General features: G+C 38.2%; 1 protein-coding gene across 1 annotated transcript in view; it reads left to right on the top strand.

Moving 5' to 3' along the window:
- Positions 1–5,968: 5,968 nt before the first annotated feature.
- Positions 5,969–25,986, top strand: part of Col11a1 (collagen type XI alpha 1 chain) — a 171,228-nt gene continuing 151,210 nt past the window's right edge. Inside the window, exon 1 of the mRNA XM_070007851.1 lies at positions 5,969–6,074. Coding sequence (XP_069863952.1) covers positions 5,969–6,074 — 106 coding nt within the window. The remainder of the gene's footprint in view (positions 6,075–25,986) is intronic.

The following is a 25,986-nucleotide window of genomic DNA, read 5'->3' as shown; positions in this document are numbered from 1 at the left end:
TATGTTTTCAAAATTGGGGCTGAATTAAGCAGTACACACACACACACACACACACACACACACACAGCCTCTGAGTTCAGGATTGATTCTTATTTCTCTGCCTCCTGAACATCTGGCATTACAGAAACACAAAGCCTGGCTTGTTATGAATAAAATTTAAAGAATAAATAATACCTTTTAAAAAGTTAAAAGCCCTGTCTTAAACAGCATTAATTTTTTAGGGATGGCCAATATGAATCAAGACAATGCCACTCAACTGATAGCTTGATTTCATATAAACATCATTGTTAGGTGATTTTCTATGGTACTCCCTTTTGTTAGGTAATGTGGTTCATTAAATAGTTAATGATCCTTTCTTTGCCTCTTTCAGTAGAGATGCTGGTGCTATTCTATTATGTACAAAGACACCAGGAAATGAGTTCTTGCAGGAGTGGCAGGAGAGGGAAAACCAAGGGAGAAGAGTAGACAAATGAAGCTGGAAAATGGGGAGAAGGCAATCAAGAACTCACAGTGTATACAACAAAGTTAAGAAAAGCAAGGGAAGGGGTGGATTAAAAGGGGTCAAGGATGGTAACAGAGTGACACGTTGTATTCATAAAGTGTTTTGTTAAATGACACTTAAAGATAATAAAATTTATTTAGAAAAAATATGAAAGGCTTGTTATATATTGGAAGGCACACATATTCGCAGAATGCCACAAGGGTGAATTAAAAGCCATAGCTACACCAAAAGGGGAAAAGAGATACCTTGACAAAGTTACAAAATATATCCAATATATGAGTTCTACTCTGAATCATCCAATTCAGTCTTCTTCCATTCTGTCTCTGATTAAAGAACTATGAAAAACTATCTCCAACAGTGTCTTGCACATAGAGTGAACCAAATATTTTAAAGCGTGATATACATGAAAGTGCACAGTCTGCCTCCTTGTTATTGTAAGTTCATTTTGATTTGATTTTCAACATTTAGAAAAAGATGGGCTGGGCACTGGTGGCTAACACCTGTTATCCTAGCTACTCCATAGGCTGAGATCTGAGGACCCAGGTTCCAAGCCAGCCTGAGCAGAGAAGTCCCTGTGAGACTGTTATCTCCAGTTAACTACTCAGAAACTGGAAGTGGCTCTGTGGCTCAAGTGGTAGAACTCTAGCCTTGAGCAAAAAGAGGCTCAGAGACAGCTTCCAGGCTCCGAGTTCAAGCCTCTCTCCCCCCAAAAAAGAAATGAAAAAAAGAAAAAAAGACAAGAAAAAAAGAAAAGAAAAGTGGGTTTACTGTCTTCCACTTGGCTCATTTAACATCTCACAAGCATGACTTTTCATTGTCTGTTGCACTGTGCAAATTTGGTTAAATATGGGTTTCTTTGATGTTCTGGATATTATAGTAAAGTCATACAACAATGTCCAGTGGGGCTCTTGTGAGGTAGATCAAATAAACACCCCTGCTCTTCTCAACTCCTACTTTCTTCAACTCAGTGGTTCATCTGTGAGGTAAGAGGTACTAATTACACTTTAAAAGAGACTTTTTTATGACCCAATTAATAGAAAAATGTGTAGATGAATATTAAAAGGCTTAGTCATTCCTTCCTTAAAATAGTTAACTTAAGAAAATGGCAAGACAGACAAACCATAAAATGCAGTACCATAAGGGTCACATTCAAAAGAAATTTTTTCCAAATATTTGAACATGGCTGACATGCATCAAGTTGTCCCCTTCTTCAATTATCTCTCATTTATTAAGTTGATTGGTATAATAATTATAATTCTGTAAAGTGGAGAAATAATTTCCATCTAGTCATGTATAAACATATACAGTATGTATCAGTCAAAATAGGAAGGATGAGTGATTTTTATTATATGGTACAGGCATATATATCAGGTATATATAATTATATATATATATATATATATTTATGCTGGTATACTATAGTACTTTTGCCTCAGTTAAATGTTATTTACCACATGTTACATGTGATCTACACTTCAGATATACCAATCTGGAATTTGAGACTTCTCATCCCTTTGAATCACAGAAGACAGAGGTGTATCTCTTTCCTGTTATGTAAGATATCTTTTATATTTGAATTATATTGTTGTATATTGCTGAATAGATTGAGTGATGGACAGTGTACCACCTGAGGTCCTGTTTCCTTCCCGTGTTATGGAAGAAATAGAAATTCAACTTAACATTTTATCAAGTGACGAAATCTACAAACAAAACAAAACAAAATGAAACAGAAGGATGATAGGAAAAGTGAATCCTAAGTGATTGAATAGACAATGTGCCATTTCTAACATTTACTACCTAACTAGCTTCTTCTTTCCCTTAATTGATCCTGTGATAATTTAAAGATTATGGCATAGGTGTCTCTGCTTCTGATCTTTTAATGTTGCCTTAGGCACACCCAGCCATGGATGACTCCCATATCTATCGTTATTTAAGTCTATGTATTTTAAACATTAGTACTAAACTTGAACATCCTGAAACCTAAATTTATGAAATTAAGGGGGTCCTGTGTGATTTTAACAATATTTAGTCAGGTACCATGAACTCTGAAGATTGTTTAGAACTTTCAAGTTTTCTTTTTTCTGATGGCCCAGTCTATTACCAAGTTATCCTGTTTTCTCTGAAAACCAATATAGACACAAATAGTTGATTTTAGAATATTGATACAAAGGAAACCGCTGTTCTCTTGATTTCTCCCCCTTGTATTTTATAAGACTTGTGTTGTAACATCCAATTCTCTAAAGTTGAATAAAGTCTCTGACATTTTTAAATGTGACAAAATGCACATGACTGAGCTTCTAAAGAAAATGGCATGGAGGGACTTGTCACATGCTATTACACTTTAAACCTATGTGTACAAAATTAGCAAAAACTGGCTGAATGGTGACCCCGGAAACAAACCCATTGGCTCGTTCCTCAGTGAGAAGCTGAAGACAGTGGATGTAATTCTTTGCTGGTTTCCCTCTGCCATCTTTATTATTGAGTTTGTCTGTTTCTGGGAGACTCTAGATTTGGCCGTTTGTTACAGACTACAAGTTAGACATAATTATACCTTACCATGAATCTCCTATGTTTCCTTCCACAGGCATTAACTCAGACACAGCTTATGCCTAGTTGGGCAATGGCCAGAGGAATTTCGACCACAGAGTACAGAGAGTATAAGGTAGTAATAACTCTATTCACCCGAGGTGCTTTGCCTGAAAGGACCCTTTCACAAGCACTGAGAAAGTCTGAGATGTAACCAAGAGGTAGAGCCTGCTACCGGGAGTGCATCATCTCTTATCTGTATCCAAGCATGGAGGTTTTGGTACATAGGGGAGCTATAGAGAAACAACTAGGAGTGTCATCTCTACAACTGAGGCCAGCGCTGTAACTGTCCCTAGCTACTAAATTAAGATTCTCACAACCTCACACATAGGTATTTTTCAAATTCACTGCTTTGTTTTTTTCATTGTTATTGTAAATGTGATGTACAGAGGGGTTACAGTTACATAAGTTAGGTAATTAGTAAATTTCTTTTTGAACAGTGTCCCCTCTTCTCTCCTTTTTTGGTTTTGTTTTGTTTTGTTTTTTCCTTTCAGCCTTCCTCCCCCATAAGTTGTAAAGTTCATTTTCACCTCAGTGTCTAGTGAGTATCACTGCTGCATTTGCAGGTCCTTTTGCTGCTTTATCTTTAAGAGAAGAACTAGACATTGATTTGCCACAGATACAAAAGATTAGAAAAGATAAGTTCCAAAAGTTTGGCAACTACATACAGATTTTCTCTTTGTGCACATTTTTGAGGCATACAAAAGATGGTAAATTAATGTATATTTCCAGTGCAGGGTTGTTAATGTATAGTTACACATTCTAAGTTCAAATGCAGCATGATATTAAATTATTTTTGGAAATGATATTAATAATTTGAGGTTCTCATTTGAAAAGCAAGGTGACCATATTTCTCTGAAGTTGATACAAAACAGCTCAATTATTGTGCTAACTGAATTAGAAATGAGTGATCTAGATAAACTTGTGTGGGCATGGTTCCTGATCACAGAGCAAGACTTTCATATAGAAGATAGCTCCAGGTGCTCTTCCATTTTAAAGTGTTTTTCTTCCAGTTGTTCAGGAATTCCATCTTGGTTTTCAATCCCTACATTGCCCTCTTCTCAACTCTTAAGCCATAAGAATGGCTTTGAATAATCAAATGGACCGTATGCTGATGATCAATAGATATTTGTGATCCTAATTGGTCATATGTATTTGGTAAACTGAATTGACGAAGCCTCTCAAGCATTCAAATGTCTTAAAAACTCAAAGGTTGCTTTCTAGTTTCTTCTGTTAACAGACATAGGGTGTTCATTGACTCAGTACATCCGAGTGGTTAATGTATGTCAGCACCCTGTTAGACACCTCTGATTGCTGTCCGCTGTGGGACATTCCTTTGAAAGTTTGCAAGAAATAGCTGTGGATCTCAATCGAATGGGCTAATTTAGATGCAGGGGACAATCTCAATTCCAGGTTTCAAGATTACCTGGAGGATGGATGAAGCAGATGCTACGTTTCCTGTGAACATGATTTTTCTTTCCCCCACAAGGGTAGGACCAGACCCCTAGGAGAAACTTCACGCCCAGCCATTTGGGGGCAGGGGTGAAGATCCCATTATTTGCTTTCCTTTTCTCTTTCCTGTGCCCCTTGGCTTGCTTGCATCATGGATCAGGCATTATCAGCTGGAAACACTGAAGCACTCACCCCTTAATGTCAGCTCTCATAAATATCTTGGTCCTCCTCTCTCGGAGTATGCTTCAACTCTTTATGATGCCAACTTCCCGAATGTTACCTGGTACTGAGTTTAAAGTTTGAAGAGGGAAATCTACCAGTGTTGTCTCACCAATGAGAGTTTTCCTACAAGCTCCTGGGTTCCTTCATGTCACCTTCAATCCTTTCTGAATGGAGGATTAAAGAATAATAAGACATGATTTTTTTTTTTCGGGGAAGGCCCTATACCCTGAGTCTCCAGGTCCCATTTTTGCAGCTGGGTAAGGTTACCCCGGCCTGGCGGCCAGTCGGGGACTCCTGCAGCGTAGTGGCTCCGCCCATCCCTTCGGACCGACGGAGGCCTGCAGACAGACGGGTGATGCCAGTAGACCAGTAGCTGTTCTCATTGAAACCCAGCCGCAGCTCCTGGACAAACTCCGTGTGTGTGTGCTTCCCGGGACCTCCAGGGATCCCTTTCATTCCCAAAGTGCTAGAAGTGCAAGCCAGCGTTCTGCAGAACTCCCTTGGGTTTCTATCCAGGGGCTTGTGGGGGGTGCCGGGAGAGGAGAGAGGAGAGGCCAGGCGAGATGGGGGTGGAGGTGGCCGGTGGGCTGGGCTTGCAGAAGTCCTGATTCCTGGGCACACCGGCAGAGAGGGGGGCGGGCTCGGGGCTGCCCCAGAGGCGTGTGATTGGGTGCGACCCTGAGCTTGCTGCTTGTCAGTTTCGCCCTGGGTCGGGGAGGGGTGGGGGTGCGCGGGGAGGGCGGGGGTGGGGGGGAGGGCAGTGGGCGGGGGAGGGGGCTGCCCTGAGCCTCTCGTCCGGCCCACTGACGGCATGAAGCCTTTAGGGGCTACGCCGTGCTCTCAGCTTTTTGGTTAAAGCCCCTCATCCGCCTTCAGTGTGAAGGAAGGCAGGGCCCGGGAGAGGACAGATCCTGGGGTCTCGGTGCCCGGGACCAATCCAGCGTGGAAGCCAAGTTTGGGGTGGGTGGGTGGGTGGGTGGGGGGCGAGAGAGCCGGGAAGGAAGCAGAGCATCACCTTCGAAAAGAAAGAAAAGAAAGTTTTGACTTTAATTTTTCTTTTTAAATCTTCGCTGCCCTCCTCGAATGGCCGTGTAGCGACCACCACCAGCGAGACCCGGGGAAGGGACGGACTTGATCAGTAGTTGCAATTTATTATTTCATTTGTTTTTTTTGGGGGGGTGGGGGTTTGAGTTGGGGGGCTGAACGATGGAGCCGTGGTCCTCCAGGTGGAAAACGAAACGGTGGCTGTGGGATTTCACCGTGACAACCCTCGTCGTGACGCTCCTGTTCCCAGCCCGCGAGGTTAGAGGAGGTAAGGAATGCCCCGGCTCGGGGAGGTGGGCGACCGGCTGCGGGGCTCTCTCCTCCAGCGCCCCTCCCCCTCCGCCCCTTCCCACCACCCCCCCATTCTCTTAAATAGAATCCAGATTGTCGCTGCCACCAGGTTGGAAGTGGGAAGGGAGGAGGTGGGGGGAGGGAGGAAAGAGAGAGGGGGGGGAGAGAGGAGAGTGGAGAGGAAAAGAGAGAGGAGAGAGGAGAGAAGGAGGAAGAGAGGAGAGAGGAGAGCAGGAGGAAGAGAGGAAAGAGGAGAGGGGGAGGAGGGAGGAGAGAGGAGATTGGAGAGGAAAAGAAAGAGAAGAACAGAGGAAGAGAGGAAAGAGGAAAGAGAGAGAGAGAGAGAGAGAGAGAGAGTACAATAATAGAGGTAGCAGAAAAAAAAAGATCTGTCACGCAGGCATTGGACTGGATGGAAAATGCACTTTACCACTTTCCAGTCTCTTTGACAAGAGAGAGAGAGAGAAAAAGAATTACCTTGAACAGAAAGAGCAGTTGTACTAAGCTTTTGTTTGAGGTCCAGCGCTCAAATACGCTTTTTGAACAAATCTTTTGGTTTCCTCGGGTTCTAACAAGTGGAGATATCTTTTTGAGGGTGAGCTGAGGAGAAAAATATAGAGGAAGGGTATAAAATGAACCCTGATAAAGTTCTTTGTCTGCCAGGAAGTGAGAAACAGGCTCTTTTTTTTTTTTTTGGTTGTTGTTTGTTTTTTATTTGGGGGGACTTAAAAGAATGAGGAAGGGGAAGTGAATTCAGAATTTGAGAACACAAGTGTGTGTGTGTGTGTGTGTGTGTGTGTGTGTGTGTGTGTGTGTGTGTGTGTGTGTGTGTGTGCAAAATCCTAAAGAGATTTTCCTGGAAAATACTGCACAGATGATAAAAGGTTTTAGACAGAACACTTTTCCCTAAATTTCAGCCCTCCACTTTTTCCCCCCTTCTCTTACTCTTCTGTGTCCCCCCAACACATACTTCATACTTTTCCTGGAGGATGATAAAAAAATTGCTTAGCAAATTGGGTGGGGGCGGAAGAACAGGGAATGAGGGGGAAGGGGAGGGGGCTGGGGGTGGGAGGAGAGAGGTAGGGAAAAGTTCCTACGTGGCACCACCAAATATTGAATGAGCAAGCAGACCTGCTTAGAAGACTGCAGCCCTGTCAGTACCCAAGGAAGGAGAGTGACTTCCCTCCTCCTCTGGCCTGCTTCCTCGCATGCCCCGCCCTTTCCAGAAAGAAAAGGCATCTGGCTGAGCTGGAGTGGTCCCTTAGATTCTGTGGACCTCCTTGCAGGCCAGAATCCCAGGAGTTCAAGGAGCCCAAGCAATGCAGAGTAGACAGGAAGCTTTGTCGGGGGGTGTGGGGGGGTGCCAAGAAACCCAGGGATAGAATGGAGGATGGAGAGGGAAGAAGAGGCTAGACTTGAGAGTAGGAGGCCCAACCCTGCCACCATGTCTGACACTTGGCTTTCACATCCCAAGTAGCAGGCAACTTCTGGATGACTCTGACATTTAATAGTGACTCCGGGCAGAGCCTCCTCGGGGCTAGACTTGAACTGTGAAATGAGTTAGGTCAGTGTGTGGCTACACTTATTTGCATGTTTTTTGCAAGGATGAATAAATATCTTTGAAAGTGGAATGCATTAGAGGCTACACGTTTCACCTTTGGTACCTGGTCACCAGCTGGACTGGTTCGTTTGGTCAGCAGCTCTGCCCTCTGCTGGTATTGCCGATGCTCTGGAATTCAGTCCTCTGCTACAGCAAATGAAGTCCCTTAAAGTTCCTCTGGTTATGCATACAAGGTCTCTTAATGAAGAACGGACGTGCCATTTCTTTTTCAGTCAGACACACGTAGACATAGACTTGTTAAAACAGTCATGTATTAAAATATGCAAAAGCAGTGAAATATGTTGAAAGGACACTATTGTGTGAATTCACTGATAGATAACTTAAATGTAGGTACTTTTATTTCTTTCCCACATTAAGCTTTCCAGGAAAGCTCTAAGAAGAGCATAAAAATCAAATTCCTATACTTTTAATGCATTTTTTTCTACTTTCAATGTTGCCACGCATTTAACAGATTTATCTAAGTACTACATCAAATAAACAGAAAAAAAAAGCCCCAAAACACAAACTCCCTTTCATAGTAAAGCATAAGGTTCAGGTGTTGTTGGGTTTCTGTTTGTCATTTCAGGTGGAATACTGTGGATATTATGGTACTTTAGATATCCATATTGTGAGGATTTTAGTATTTTCTTAAGTTGCTTGGTGCTTATTGCTGTGTGGGTGGTCACATGTTGACTTTAACATGTCCTTGCAGACTTTCTGTTCACCTAATAAATGTCTTAAAGAAAAAAAATATTATATTGATGGTTGAAAAGTGAGTAGTGGTTTCAAAGCCTGAATGACCACATAGGGGAAAAATGAACTCAGCCAGTTCAAAAATGAGCCTTTAGTTTTTCAGTTGAAGGAGTGAGATTTTTTTGTACTAGTTTCTGAATAAAAGTATTATATTCTAGCATTAACCTATGACTTATTTCTTTGAGGTGTGGCGGTGTGCTACCATTACTAAACTTTCAACAAGGCCTCTTTTCATATCAAATTGTCTTTAGATACAATTAGAACATTAAAACCTTAAACAACAGTTCTGATTTATAGGAAATATAGATTCTGAAGGAAATAATACAGATTTTTTTTCTTAGAAGTTAAAGAATTGAAGAATTTCATTTGACAGTCATATTGCTTTACTTTGAAAATCCAGACTCACATGGAAAATTTAACATGCATCTTAAAAAAACCCTCAATCTCTTCTAGGAATTTTACATGCAAGATGAAGTGTTATTTTAATAAATATCTATTAACATTAGATATAATGCTGTATTTTGTACAGTTCCTGGGGACTTTATGGACTTTTCTTGTGATAGTCCATTACATACTTTAGATAGGATGTTGGATTTTCCAGGACTTTACAGTAACTGTGCTATGATTATATTATGATATACAGCTTACTGGAAGCACTTTAAATGTAGTTTATGCAACCGCTAGGTTGAATTGAACACTAAGCAATATACTATTTAATAGCATCTCTTTTATTGTTGTTGTTTTACTGATTAAAATAGGTTTTTGCCTTTAGCCATGAAGTCAAATATGTCTTGTAAAATGTTGGTCTATTTTAGGAGAAACTTCAGTAGCTTAGCAGCCATGAGTAGTAAGTCCTGCAGAAGTACTGTTTTGAGTGCCCGGGATCAGCAGGTGAAATGGTGCTGTTTTCCAGAGTGTGTTTGATTCAACCTCATGTGTGGATCCAGTGTGTCCCTTCAGTTACTTAATTACAAATCAGTTCAAAAGTCACACAAGGCTTCTGCTAACGAAGGTAGCATTGGATAGGGTTATTTTTATTGTGTCTCTTATTAACGTATAAGAGGTGGCTCACACTTTGTAGAGGTAATCCTCATTTGAGAGAATGCATAGGTAGTTAATTGCAGACATGTTAATTAGTTGCCAAGTGGTTTTAAGCTCATTCATGTCATAGAGCGAAATTTGCTTCATAATAAATACTAGACTGAGGTGCTATTTCATGAAGGCTACTTTCTAAGAGGTGTATGGGTAAGTTCAAACAAAATTATAAAATAGAAAATGAGAAATATATTTATGTATAATATGATAAGTTTACAGATAATTGAGCTAATTTCTTTTAGATTTTTTGTGTCTCTTGTGACCAAAATAAAAGGATACATTACTTTGTCTATTCCTAAAAAACAACAAAGCACACATCACTTCATTTTGCATTTGTAGGCAGATTGTCTATTTGTTAAAAAGATATATTGTATTCAGAAACTTTTGTTAAATGGCAAAAATGTACATACTACTTTGTTTTCTAAAAAAATATTTGAGAAAAGATTGATTTATTGAGGCTTTGATTTATCATTTCCATTAATTAATAACAAAAATTCAAGTTAAGATTGGTTGAGTGTCTGTAACAAAATGCTAATGGTTTTCAAAGTAAGAAAAGGTATTTTGATGAGATTCTTGAAAGTGCCAAACCTAGGAAATAGAGTAATTACTAATTAATCTTACTTGCTCACTGTACTAATGTGAAAACTAAGATATAAAAAGAATATGCTTTCTCATAAGATGTTTTTTATAATCAAGATTTTTCTAAACAGTATAAAGATCTTTAATGATGGTAGGAATTATCTTGATGGATTGACCAAAGCATTACTTGATATATGTGCTGGAGTTTAGATTAGTGAAGACATGAATCAATGGAAATACCTGATTTAAAGAAAATCAAATCAAGACAAAGTTATAGAATGCATTTTAAAATTTCACAATTTCCTAAATTTGAGCAAAGTGATTTTTGATTATTTGATCTTGTTGTCAATCCACCTACTTATGTGATTGTGCAATATTATCTATTTTCTAGTGAAAATGAATTTTTTTCCAAAATATTTTTGTGTACATCTTGTGTACATATTGGATATGCCATAAAATTACGTATTTACTTCAAATGAGGAAAATCTTGTCACATTTCTGACCTTTCTATCTTAATTTTAACTGGCTGTATGACATATCATATGCATAATATGGCTTTAGTTAGTTAAGTGAATAATCGTTATCATGGTTTAATTAGGTATTAACCATCCTTTTTTCCCAAATAATAGTCAAATTTAGAAAACTATGGGAGAGTTTGGTCATGCAAGTTCTAATTTATTTCTGATTGCCTAAGCATCTTCAACTACATAAATACCTTGTCCTGTAGAACTTGGGGCAGTTCATTTCTAGGAAGCATTCAGTTCTCTTTGGATTGTCGAGATGCCTGTTGCACTAGCAACATTGAGGACAAACTTTAATCCACATGAGAAACTATCAGGAAGTAGGGGAATTTTATTTTATACCATAACCTTTATTTCCAGCAGTCTAATTTTTAAGAGCAGGTATATTCTATATTTTGGGCGAAAACGAACACGTTGATACCCTTAAGAACTTAAATGTGATACTGTTCTTGGTACATTTACAATAAATTCTTACAGTCATAATGGACTCCTTACATGAACAAGGAGTTTAATAATGAGCCATCCCCATCAATTTATATAATTTTTATGGATCATGATTAGGTTTTTCAAGTCCTCAATTTTTCAATATGAAATATACTTTTCTTACCTCCCTCCCTTTGGAGAAATAATTAAGGGCAGTTGGTGTACTCATTAGGAATTCCAGTCAGCTGCAAAGTGGGGTCCCAAGACTGCTCTTCATTTCTGCTTTTACTCTTGTACTTCCCTCATTTAATTCAGGAGAAATGTGACCTGGGTTTTGGGAGTGCTGAGAGGAAATCCAACTTTTTTATTTTAAACCATTGAAGTTTTGTTTGTTAGCAAAGAAGAATGAGAGGAATACATAGATGTTATAAAAAGTCGCAATGTTCTCTATAATATTTTTTCCCCTTATAGTCAACTTAAGTGTAGTTTTCCATATATTCCAACTTACGTGTGGATTTCCATATACTCCATTGCTGTCTCATCTACAACTTGGGACATATTTTTTCCTCCTCATTTCTCACGCATATTAATTCAAAAGTTAGGAGCACTAAAAAAATTTAAATTACTTCCTACATTACAATACATCTACTACATTTATTTCTCCTTACTTTAAAACCTTAGTGTGGTTTTAAGTTTATAGGTACCTTTTCTCCTTTCTGTGTCAGGACTACATACATAATACTAGCTCGTAGAGAAGATGAAAGACAATTTTAAAGTGATTTAATGAGTAATATCTATTTACCAGGTGCAGTTTTTGGCCTCCTATTGACTTGGCCAGTGGGTCTTTAGACATTGGCTGATCACCAGAACTACTGTTATCTGGTAAAATAAACTCTTTGCTTGCTGCTCATGGAATTAGAGACAGTGCTATTAATTTAGGAGAAAGAACTCAGAGAAAAGAAAGGTTATCATATTTCAGCGTAAGAGACCAGCTTAAATACAACTTGACAATTGAGAACTAAAACAACCTGTGTAAAAGTGCTCTAGCACAATCAACTTTTTGCAAACTCCTCAAACCTTCTTTTTTTTCCTTAAAAAGCATTTCTTTCTTATTTCAACTAAATTTAATTGCTCTTGAATGGCCCAGGACTGTACAAGCAATTGAAGGTCCCTATTCATTGAGCTTATAGAGTATCAGTGGATGCTTCCTTCCTCTGGCTAGCTGGCAAACTGACATCCGGGCATAAAGGAATGAATCTCAGACTGTGCAGGGTACTTGGCTTTCCTCTTCACTTAGATTTTTCACATACAGTTACCTGAAAGGATGACTGCTAGAAAGAGATAGTTGCAGGCTGGAGTCAGTGGCTCACAGCTGTCGTCCTAGCTCTTCAAGAGGCTGCGATCTGAACATCTTGGTTCAAAGCCAGCCTGAGTAGGAGAGTCTGTGATATGCTTACTTCCAATTAATCGGCAAAAAGCCAGAAGTGGAACTGTGGCTTTAGAGGTAGAAGAACAGGCTTGAGTGAAAAAGCTAAAGGACAGTTGCCATGTCCTGAGTTCAAGCCCCAGGACAGGAGGATGGGAAGGAAAAGAGATAGTTGCATTAGCCTTGAACAGGCTAATGAAAATTCAGCTGCCTTTTCCTATTTGGCCCTCTCAGCTCTGCAGAAGAACACTAGCCGTAATATTAATATTAAAGGGTGTGTTTGCTTCCCTTGGGACAAAAGTCTAGCAAGCAGCACATCCTATTATGGATGGTCCCTTTCCTTTTGAATACTCCTCAGTATTCTTAATACTTAACTGGTGAGGGTTAGGGTTATTGTCCATATGAGTTAGCATAATGTAGGGTGGTCTTCAGATTGTGTACACTCTGTGTGTGCAGGACATTGCTCATCATTTCTCACCTTTCCAGTCAGCTTGCTTCTACTCTTCACTTGACTCTTGTTAAAATTCTTCTCATACTTTCCCTGTCACCAGCCCCTCTCCCTGCAGCCAGATGCCCCTCTAACACTTTATACCTCAGTGCTTGTCTAAATGTCACAGCCCCATGAGGTCTTCTCATTCAGCTACAGGAAGACTACCCAGTGGGGGTTTTCCAGTATGAGGTACTATGATAACTTTTGGACCCAGGGTTCACATGCAATCTTAAACCAGGCACTGGTGGCTCACACCTGTAATCCTAGCTACTCAGGATGCTGAGATCTACGGATTGTAGTTCAAAGCCATCCCAAGCAGGAAAGCCTGTGAGACTCTTATCTCCAATTAAACATACCCCCCACCACCAAAAAAGAAAGAGAAAGAGAAAGAAAGAAAGAAAGAAAGAAAGAAAGAAAGAAAGAAAGAAAGAAAGAAAGAAAGAAAGAAAGAAAGAAGGAAGGAAAGAAAGAAAGAAGGAAAGAAAGAAGGAGAAGAAAGAAAAAAAGGAAGGAAGAAAGGAAGGAAGAAAGGAAGGGGGAAGGAGGAAAGAAAAGAAAAGAAAAGAAAATGAAAGAAAAGAAAAGAGAAAAAAAAGGAAATCCAAAAGTGGAGCTGTGACTCAAATGACAGGGACAGTACTCTGGCCTGGAGTTTAAAACCCAGGACTGGTAGAAAAGAAAAAACACACATGCTTGTTACAGAGCCCTTATTCTCAGATTCTTTGTCATGCTTACTTCTTGGGTATTCTAATGTTTTTAGAGTAGCTTTGCTTTATCCTATAATTATAATGCCTGTGGGCCTCTCAACTGTACTACAATCATTACTAATTATTATTATTGATTAAAATGGTCAATTGATTCTAGTGGGTAATTTATAATTAATGAGTTAAAATTAATTCATTTACTTACTTTTAATGTACCACAATTAAGGCAGCTTTACCACAGTGAACCTCATGTTAATTATGGGAATAGAAACTTGAGCTTCAAGGAGGAGATCCGTGAAATGGTTCTGGTAAAGGGTCATGTTATTCAGATAGGTTTTCAGCCTCCATGGAAGTTTAATGGTAGAAGTCCTTTTATCCTTTCATGGAGAAACTAAGCTCAAAAGGTGATGGAGAACCCAACAGCGAGTTATTGGAACCCATGAAATATGATTTTGTGTCTAAGTTAAGAAGTTAATAGGTGGTATTGATAGTTGTAGTGTTTATTACCTTCAATATAAAAATGCCAGATGTGTTCATCGAAAGCTATTTGGAAAGGAATCAACTAGAAGATTGTAATTGATCCACATAGTTTATCTTTACTAAGCCCTAACAAGGAGAGTAACAATTTCAACACTTTGATAAATATTATCATCCGATTTAAAATTATTTCTCTATCTGGGTGTGGTGATGTATACTTATACTTCCAGTACTTGGAAGGCTAAGGCTAAAACGTCATGAGTTTGTCGTCAGCTTGGACACGAGGAGAACTTGTCTCAAAAAATTAGCAAATAGCATGTGCCCATGGCTCATGCCTGTAGTCCTAGCTACTCAGGAGGCTTGCATTGGAGGATCACAGTTGCACAGGACAGTCTGAAACTCTTATTTCTAATATACTATTCAGTAAAAGCTAGAATTGGAGTGTACTTATTACCTTACTTATGTAACTATAACCCTTCTATACATCACCTTGATAATTTAAAAAAAGAAAGAAAGAAAAGAAAAAGCCTGAACCCACATGTACCAGCAGTAACCTTATCTAGTCACCCAACTCTACCATACATCAAATGGGATTAAATTATGTCACAACTAGCACTGAGAACTCAATTTGCTTATCTTTGTATGTACATATATATGCATTTTGTGCTGGTCCTGATCATTAATCTCAGGGTGCTACCCTGAGCTTTTTTGCTCAAGACAACTCCACTTCCTCCTGCTTTGGGGTGGGGTAGGGGTAGGGGTTAGTTTATTGGAGATAAGAATCTAATGGACTTTCCTGACCAGGCTGGCTTTGAACTGTGATCCTCAGATCCCAGATTCCAGCTAGGATTATAGGCATGAATGACCGATGCATGGCTATTTTTGTATATATTAAACTCATGAGTTCTTCTTTACAAAGTTAGTATGAAAAAAAAAACCAACTCTAAAGCACTGCAATCAATACATTGCTCCGTAGTAAATACTTTCTTTCCTTTCTTTCATGTATATATAGAAGTGGAGATGAAGCTCAGGGGTGGTGCCAAGCCCGAATTCAAGCCCCAGGACCAGCACACACACACACACACACACACACACACACACACACACACACACACACACACACACACACACGATTAAATAAAAAAAACTACTCAGTTTTGTACCAGTTTTTCTTTCAAATGTATTGGAATGTAGAATAACTGTCACATAGTTTCATTTGTGTCACCAGGTGTCTACCACCGTGGCAGAAAGTACAGGATTTGAAAAAGTGTCTCTGTAGATTATTAATTATTCATTTATCCTAGCAAGGAAGGACAAGATTCAAATCTAGTTAACCTGGAGTGATGCAGAAAATACTGAAGGATCTTCTCCTGTCATAGTATTAGCAGAGATTCCATCCCTGCCTTTATTTTTCTTTTCTCTAAATGTCAATAAGGCGGAATTCATTGCTAAGCTTTTCCATATGGAAAGCAATTTTGCACATTCTCTCCAGAAATGCCTCTGTATATTTGGAAATATGGATTGACTACGTTACCACTAGGACTGTGCTTCACTTTAAGATAGAAAATAAAGTGACATTTTTCAGACTGACAAGGAAATAAATCATTTTGTCTTTTATCATGCACTAGCAGAGAAAGTTTAAGACAAGAATAACAATCTGGGAAATGGTTCAGTGCAAATATTCCTGTCACATATTCACTTTTGAATCTTTTATGTTCTTTGAATGTTAATTGAGATAAATTAATTTTGCTTAAATAATAATTCGAAAGAGGCTCCTGTGTATATGATTATCATATTCTATTTGGTCTTAGACTGGGACTTGAACTCAGTACCTAATGATTTTGCACATTGGCTAGAGCTCTACCAAATCAACCATGCCTCCAACCCTTTATATGCTTATTTTAATAAATTATTACTTTAGCTTATAATATAATTTATATACTATATGCATACAATAGTTACATTATGAAGCATACTAGATAGTCAATAAAATACTTGTTGGATCAATGATTTTGAGTGCACTCAAAAGGGTGCATAATTGTTTCTAAATTAGTGTATTATAGCTATTTCTAACTCCAAACTTGGAGATTTTGCCTGAGTAGGTTTTTAATGGAATTCAGGCATAGCTATTTTGTGACATTCTACAGGTAATTTTGATGCACAGCCAAGAGTTTATAAATCCTCAGACACAGTGCATATTAGCTCCAAAAATGGGAAGATGTCTGGCCTTTGTAACCTGATACAGGAAGGTCAGGTGCAAGGTAATCATTGCTATGCTCAAATCATTTGCTAAACATTCTATTGCCAAACAGCAAAGATTTGGTGAGAACTGAATCATCAGATACATTGATCACAGTGAAAAAATATATCTTATGTCCATTCTCCTGTCCAGAATATGTAATCAATCAGATTTTCAATAACCATTCTTCTTTTCAACATTAGTCAGATAGTTATATTGGAAATACACTTTCTTAATTAATAGTCTAGTTTAAAATAACCTTAACTATTTTTTAAAGACAGAAATGTTGTACTTTCCAAACATCCTCACTTGTTTATTTCTTTGTTTTGAATTTTTGACGTTATTTCTGCTTTCAATTTTCAGTTCATATAAACCTTTATTATATGACACAGTTGAGGATGATGCCTATTCAGTAACTTCAAGTAATAACTACCATCTCCAGGCACAATCACTGTCTTGGGTACCAAGCCACAATGGCAAACAGCATGTCTATCTGTTTTCTCATGGGGCATTCATATGTGAATTGAAAAGGCAATTAACGCACTCATTTGTCATTGATTCAACAAACACGCATTATTAGATCTCTACTATGTGTTCAAGTTGGATTCTAAGCTCATTCAATCACATGGTCAGCAAGAACATGCCAGGAGCATAATATATGCTCTAGCCAGTTCCTGAGCAAAGACAATCAGGGTAATTAGTAACATAAGGATATTTGAGTCTATAACAGTGATTGATACTTTGAAGGATAGGTGCATGGTTGTAGGGAAATACACACAAATAAGTCTTCCCTGAAGTACCATTGGAATATTGAAAAATCAAATGAAGGAAGCAGGAAAGAACATTACAGGCACAGGACAAAAGACTTGAAGAACAAGGTTTAACAACATAGCTAAAGAAAAGAAATAAGAGTATAAATGTGAGAAGTAGACAAAAGAGAAGTAGGCAAAGGATGGGAAAAACAAAGGAGGAGATAACAATGCTTGATAAGAAATGTACTCATTACCTTGCTGTAACCCCTCCTTTGTACAGTATTCTCACAATAAAAAACTTATTTAAAAAAAGATCACATAAATATGCATTTCTGCATGAAACAGAAGCCTGTAATTGAAAAGGTAATGGAGACTGCTAACTTGACAAGGTTGATGCATTCTTGGGTTTTGCAAGGTAGCCCCAATTGATGGTAACTATTGGATCTTCTGACAAATAGCCAGGGTCCTAGGGCCATGCTACCCTTTCTGGAACAGTTTACCTACCACAAAGTAAACTGTGAGTCTCAACACTGATTTGTGCATTTCAGTCACACCTTATATGGAGTCATATCATCAGAGACCTGAGACCTACAGACACACACACACACACACACACACACACACACACACACACACACACACATGTTATCTTCCTATTTTGTAATGTTCATGAAACAAAGATATATACACACTTAATAAAACCTGTCAGACAAGTAATTTAAAGCCTTCTATGATTGTCCTTCTGATTATCCCAATTCTATAATTTTTTTAGAACATAAGATTTTATTTGTGATCTTTTGGTTTCTGAGGGTACCTGTTGGGCTATAGCTGTTATTTCAACAGAGAGAACAAATTCTTGTAATTATTTTTTAGGGAATAATTATTTCCTCTACTGAATGCTATACTAGTGATGCTTTTAAATAGCCTTATCATTGATGGAGTATTGGTTTGAACAATGTTGGTAGACTGCCTCATTTAAAAGTTTTATTCTAGTTCAGATCTTTTCCCTGAATTTTACACTCAGGAACTTGCCTGTCCATTCAACCATTCCTAATGGCATTTAAGTTATCACAAGCTTATCATGCTTTTAACTATTTACTCCTCTTTGGAAACCTGTTCTCATTTTTCTCTATCTTATTCTTATTCTTATTCTCTATCTCTATCTTTATTACCATAAACCCAATCCTAATTTTTAAATAAAAATGTGAAGCCTTTTTATTTTTTTTTTATTGTAAATAGTGTACAGAGGGGTTACAGTTACATGAATAAGGTAATGAGCATTGTTATCTCCTCTGTTTTTCCCCTACCATCCCTTCCCTCCCCACTTCCCCAACTCCCTCCCCCTCCCCCGGCAAGTTGTAAATTTCGTTTTCTACATAGTGTCTTGTATATCTCATTTGTTACATTGGGTCAACCTGTATCCTTGTTTCAACATTTTGTTATTTCCCTTCCCCTCCCCAAATTAGAAAAATGTATATACAAGATGCAGGGCACAGACATCAAATACAGTGAAAACAGGGGTTATACCGTGGGGGAAGAACATACAAGAGAAACAAAAAAAAATCACATAGTATATTTTAGATACATTAAAAACAATAGAAAGAAAGAAAAAATCAAGTTGTGTCCCTATCTTGGGCTCATTTCACTTACCATTATCTTCTATGATCATATGTACATAGCTTTTGACCGTTTCTGCTTGTCCTCGACTTATACTAGTTATTGCAAATAAGGGAAACCATGGGCCCTATGTTTTGAAGCCTTTTATTAATTTTTTTTATGTGGACACTTGGGCTTGAACTCAAGGCTTGGGCACTGTCCCTTACCTTTTTTGCTCAAGGCTGGTGTTCTACCACATGAGCCACAGCTTCATCTCCAGCTTTTTGCTCGCCAATTAGAGATGAGAGCCTCAAAAACTTTTCTATCCAGACTATCTTCGAAGTGAGATGCTCTGATTTCAGACTCCTGAGTCATTAGGATTATAGACACTAACTACTGGTGCACGGCTTTCAGTCATTTTCGAGTATTATTCTCATATTCCATATCTAACCCATTCCCAATTCCTGTCCACTGTGATTTCACACATCATCAGAGGCCAACCAAGCATTTCACCTCACAGTAAGAGAGCAGCATTTCATGTCTTAAGGATGGTAAATATTTCTCACTCCTCTGTGATTCTGCTCCACAGCACTGTTGTCTCAGTGGTCTGAAAATATTAAGTTTAATGGGAAATTTCTGCTCCTTACTCTCAATTTGTCTGTGAACCTAAATCTTCTCTGAAATAAAGAGTCATGAAAAAAGTTGGTTCACATCATCTATCTCCCTTTAACCTTCTAGTGGGTTCCATCTCACTTGGAATGAAATCCAGTCTTTGTAGATTCCATAGCATTTGCATCATCTGCCTTCATTAACAATGCCACTCATTTCTCTGACCTAATTTCTCAGTTCCTTTATACCCTCTTCTCCTTGCCTTTCCTCCAACAATCTAAGTTGACTCACGCCAGGTTCTCCCAATATGTTTTTCTTTTGTGAATATTAATATATTATGCAAAATTGTTAGGACAGAGGAGCCTCTTGTGGTTTCTTGGATTCTATATATACTTTTTCTTATCAAGTACTCCCTTGATAAGAGTTTATTTGATATCATAATTCATTTGTTTGCAAACTCATCTGTAATCATTTCCTGATTTATTTTCCCATGTAGTACTAATCTCAGATATTTATTCTATATAAAAATCATAATGAAATATTTAAATTAACAGAGATTATTTTAATGTTTTATATAAAACAGACAAGTAGGTCTAATTAGAATTAGATAAGATGTAAGAATTAGATAATATAGAATTAGATTGATAATTATATAGAATTACATAATCATATAAAATATAGTATTAGATAAGAATTAGTACCAGTATGATCAGTAGTTGTACTTACAGATGCTAGTAGAATCTAGGCTACAGTTATACAATAATTTCGAGATTTCTGTGTGTGTGTGTGTGTGTGTGTGTGTGTGTGTGTGTGTGTGTGTGTGTGTGTGAGTGTGTGTTGATACTGGGGCTTGAACACAGGGCCGAGTTTTACCATTCACTTAAGGCTAATCCTCTATCAGTTGAGCCACACCTCTCCTACTTGCTTTTTGTTTGGAAATTAATTAAAGAATCTTTTCTACCCAGACTGAATTGGAATAGCAATCTTCCACTCTCAGCTTTCCGAGTAGCTAGAATTACCAGCAGGAGCCACCAGCACCCAGCTCCATTACAAGATTTCTGAATCTCTAGAGTGCTAGTTAATACGGAATTTGTCCATATCATCCATAAATTTATACTATTTTTTTATTTCAATAACTTTTTTCCAGGATGCCAATCAAAATAGGGAGTTTTGTGATAGCCTTATTCATACTATTTTATGAGTGTTTATGTATAGGCATTAAGTAATCAAAGTATTAATTATAATATATTTCAGTTGACTATAACACTTTTTTGAGTGTTACTACATGGAATAATGTAAACTATAAAATTATAGCATTTCTAATATCATTTTATTGGTTACTATTGTAGTAGGCAGATCATTTGTCTAACTGTGCTGTTTTGGTGTTATATTCTGTTTTCTCTATTTTGTTTTTGTTGTTAGTGGTTTTTGTGTGTTTTAGACAAGGTCATGCATTGAATCCCGGGCTGGCCTTAAACTCATGATTCTACTTCAGTCTCCCAAGATCTAGAATATACCACCATGCCTGACTGTGCTGTTTCAACAACAAAAATGAGATTTTAGATAAAAATAGAAAGTCTAATAATTTCAGGTTGGTATTTAGGAACCTATCCATATGACTTCTATTGACATTATTTGTGGCACATGGTCATCAAAAGTTGAACTAATGCATCTTTTGAAATATTGCAGAATTTAATTCAATATTCTTAGTTTGCTAATACTTTGTTTTACTTTATAATGCAAGGTTCATGTGTGACATATGGACATATAAAATGAATAAAAGAGCGGGCTAGAATGGCTCACACATGTAATCAGAGCTACTTAGGAAGTTGAGGTCTGGAGGAATCATGTTTGAAACCAGCCTTATCAAGAAATTACACATGGCTCCTTCACCTATTACCAACAAAATATGGCCTAAGGAATGGCTCAGGTGGTTAGAGAACCAGCCTAGCATGCAAATTAAGCAAGCTTAAGGCCTGAGTTCAAATCACAGTATTGGTAAATAGGTGCATAAATAAATGAGATAATAGTGTCAGAAAATAATAATCTAATACTCGAAAACATTAGACCATTCAAACAGTGTAATAATCTGGGTTACTCTGTTTAAGCTATAATTTTAGCAATTTTATGCAGTACAATGGAAAAAAAATGATAAGAAAATAGATATAGAGAGAATATATTAGTATTGTATATAATATATATAGAAAGAGTATATTAGTATTAGGTCATGCTGGATGTTGATAGTGGAGTGCTGGACATAAGGTGTTGATTTGAGATGAGTTTGGTTGTATAAGCTAAGTTCCAGAAAACCTCCTGAGTCCTATGTAACTGGAATAACATATGAGTATACTGGGTAGATTGCTAGGCGATGTGTACATTTTATGGATGATATATAGTGAGCATTTACCAAGAGATGGCTATTGAGCTATTCTTTCCCAGGTACTCAAGCAGATACCAGGAACTGAATTAATTATGGCTCTGGGAAACTATGGATGGAATTCACTAGTAATGTCCTATTGAAATTGTCCTGAAACTCTGGAACTTCCAGGAATAATAATTATAGTTGTTATTTTTATTGAACATTTCACTATGAATTAGAATCTAAAACTAGTACTTGGAGGAATAAAGTAGGTTTGCTAAAGTCACACAGATAATAACTGCTGAGCTTGAGTTAGCAGAAACTGACTTGTTAATTATTGTCTGAAAACATGACAGATCCCAAGCTCTAGACAATTTGTGAAAAGTTTTTATGAGTTTGACATCTAGAATAGTATTTGTAGTAGGTAAATTGTAACAGTCCATTTTGTTCCCTGACACAAGCACACATGCACACACACATTTTATTGCTTTGGATACTCATCTGAGTAGAAAAGCATTTTGTATCTTTGGTGGAAGGTGGCTCATAATTCCTTTTCATTTAAAAAATTCTTTATTTCTTTCCATATTTGTCTGCTTTGTGCATTGCCTTTGATAGGAGGTACACAGTCAGGATAAAGTGTATTAGAAAGGCTACTTCACATTTGATTTTTAAATTTATTATTATTATTACCATATCTGAATTAAAAAAAAGACATAGTAAATCTGGAAACTCTTGAAGTTGTTAGTTAATTGGTACTTCTATCTTTCTTCCTCTCCCTTTTCAGGTTGGTGAGAAAGATGCTTCAACTCAGAGACAGGATGCAGGATGCTACTCATTCATTCATTAAATACCTCCCTATTGGTTACTCATTGTGTTTTCAGTGTCTATACAACAGTTAACATTAATGATACTACTACTAACATTTATTATTACAGAGTTACCAATCTAGCATGGAAGAGAGGGAGAGAGGGAGGGAGGGAGAGAGGGAGAAAGGGAGAAAGGGAGAGAGAATTAGAAGGAAAGAGATTGGTATCAGTATGTGCTTGGGAAAAACAGTAATCTAGGAGCATATAGTCTGCAACTACAATCTAATGATTTTACAAAAAAAAAACCCAACAGTCTATGGAATGCTTCTTGTATGTTCTTCCCCCATGGTATAACCCCTGTTTCCACTGTATTTGATGTCGGTGCCCTGCATCTTGTACATATAGTTTTCTAATTGGGAGAGGGGAAGGGAAATAACAAAATGCTGAAACAAGGATACAGATTGACCCATTGTAACAAATGAGATGTACAAGACACTATGGAGAAAATGAACTTTACAACTTGGGAGGGGAGAGGGGAGTTGGGGAAGTGGGTAGGGAAGGGATGGCAGGGGAAAAACGAAGGAGGGGGTAACAATGCTTGATAAGAAATGTACTCATTACCTTACTCATGTAACTGTAACCCCTCTTTACACTATTTTTACAATTAAAAAAACATTTAGAAAGAGCATAGAGGGCATTGTGAGAGGGTTACGTGCCCACTTTGCAAAAAAAGTACAGATTTCCTGGAGATCATGTATAGAGCTAGTTCAAAGGTCAACTACATCTGAATCAATCAGGTTTCATTCATGGCTGCACATTAAATTCACTTGGTAAATTCTTAAAACATCTGGATGCCTGAAACCCACCTGGGTCATTCTAGTGTGCTGGTTCTGAGATGGAATGTAGACACTCTCCTGTTCAGAGAAAAAAAAGGTTCTGTAGGTAAGCAGGCCATAGTGGTTCATGACCATTATCCTACTACTTGTGAGGTGGAGATTGGATGATCATGGTTTAAGGCCAGCCTGGGCAGAAAACTTGTGTGGTTCCATCTCAACCCATGCCTGGGTACAGTGGCCCATTATCTACCATCCCCAGTAACACTGAAAATCACAGGTAGGAGGTCCATAGCCTGACCTAACCCAGCATAAAGTGCAAAATATAAAAAGGAGCTAGAGAAGTAGCTCATATGGTAGCGCAATTATCTAGCAAAGTATAAGGCCTTGAGTATAATGCATATATACATACATATGTATTCTTAGAATGCATATAATGCATACATATGCATTTTATATATAATGAAGCATTATGTTATATATGCAATATTATATATATATATATATATATATGCATGCATTCTAAGTGATTCCAGTAACAAGGTTAAGAAACCAATCAACTGTTTTTAACTCATAGATTAGGCAGGGTGGGAAAGGAACTCCTCCAAACAAAGCTATCAAGGTACATTGTAGAGGCTGAAAGTTTATTCCAGCTGGAGTGATACGTTTGGAGGTGGATGAATAGAAAGGTACTCTGGAATAAAAAAGTTTGAGGTTCCGATGTGTTCTTTTCTGGTGAGGAATAGTAACTTGGGGATGAACGCCCTAGGAGTTTTCAGCCAGTGGCCAATTCATGGCAGGTGAGCACTGCCCCTGGAGTTCAGCAGCCATGGGTGAGGTGCACTGGGGAGAATTTGGCAGCCCAATGTGCTGTGTTGATGTCTTATTGGCAAGTTTGATGCTATCATTGGCTTAACTCTATGCATTGTGGCATCTATGCTGTGGAATTTGATGTTTCTTGTCTCTCCTCTTCACTGATTCTTTTTATCCTCTAGGACTCAGTTTATAATGATCAGATAAAAGATATGTTAGCTATTGCAGGCTGTATAGACTCTACTGAGTCATTTTAATGCAGAAAAGAGCTATAAGCAATAAAGTAATGAATGAGTGTTCTATGTCCTAATAAAAACTTTACATATAAATGTTGCAGTTTAAATTTTATAGTTTTAATGTCTCACAGAACATTTTTAATTCATTTTTGTCAGTCATGGCTTTTGAACTCAGGGCCTTGGTGTTGTCCCTGAGCTCTTCTTCAAGGGTAGCATTCTACCACTTTGAGCCACAGCTCCATTTCCAATTTTTGAGTGGTTAGTTTTAGTTGAGTCTCATGGAAGCTGGGTGTGGCTGGCTTACACCTGTAATCCTAGCTACTCAGGAGGCTGAGATCTGTGGATTGCAGTTCAAAGACTGGGCAAGAAAGTCTGTGAAAATCTTATCTCCAATAAACCACCAAAAAACTGGAAGTGGTGCTGTAGCTCAAGTGGTAGAGCGCTAGCCTTGAGCTGAAGAGCTGAGCGACAGCTCCCAGGCCCAGAGTTTAAGCCCCATACCCCCTTCCACCCCCACCCCCCCACACGTGTGCATGCACTCTCTCTCTCTCTCTCTCTCTCTCTCTCTCTCTCTCTCTCTCTCTCTCTCTCTCTCTCTCTCTCAAGTCTCATGGGGACTTTTCTGCCTGGGCTGGCTTCGAACTATGATCCACAGATCTCAACCTCCTGAGTAGCTAGGATTATGTACCATATAAAACAAGGGAGCAATGAGGTCTTAAGTCAGAAACAGTTCTCAGCAACTGTTTAATGATATTGATGACAACAAATGTCAACTCTTCTGGCAAAACCTCTTTTCAGTTATTCTCACTTTAAAGATGTGGAAATGGAGGCAATAACATTCACCATCACAAAGGTTAGCATCTTAGTGGTAGGGGTAGAACTCAGTGGCAGCCTGATTTCCAACATTATATGAATTCTGTTGTTCACAACATGTCATGGGGATATGTGAAGAGGCTGATAGGAGGAATGAGAGGAAATAATCCTCTGAGATCTTAAACCAGAAAGACATGTGGATGCTGAGTGCCACGTGGAAAAGGGATCAAAGACTTGTGATCAAAGTGGTTGATGAACAAGTGGAGGCATTCAGAAAGTCAACAGAACCCAACCCAAAAGACATGCGTAAGCCACCCAAATTCTTCTGTCATGACTGCAAAGACCTGGGGTCCTCACAGGAAGTTTACTACTGTGTACTTTTACATAGTAAATATAGTCAGTCAGCATTTCCATAGTTCAGGTTGTGTATGTTTGTGTTGGTGGGTGTATGCATGTGTGTGTGCATGCCTATTATTTTCTAGTTTGAGGGTAAAAAGAAAGAATCTGCAAATAGTTGAAATCAAGAATGAATGATGCTGTACTAGAGGTGTCTGAACACCTACACCATCCTTAGGAGTTGGGGAAATGTCTGCTGGAGAAGATTGTGCATCTGGTATGGGCTGTTTATTCCACAGGCAAGGTAAAGCAAACTGTTTCAAAGAGGGAGAGTAGGATTTATAGAGGGCCCAAGGCAGACAAAAGAACATTGAGATTTAGTATGAACTGTATTACAAGAGCACTGGCTGAGGAAGGAAATAAAGAGAA

This window comes from Dipodomys merriami, unplaced genomic scaffold (assembly GCF_024711535.1).
Source record: "Dipodomys merriami isolate MVZ:Mamm:240054 unplaced genomic scaffold, mDipMer1.0.p SCAF_7, whole genome shotgun sequence".
NCBI lineage: Eukaryota > Metazoa > Chordata > Mammalia > Rodentia > Heteromyidae > Dipodomys > Dipodomys merriami.
The sequence above is the reverse complement of the archived record's forward strand: the minus strand, read 5'-3'. Positions and strand labels throughout refer to the sequence as shown.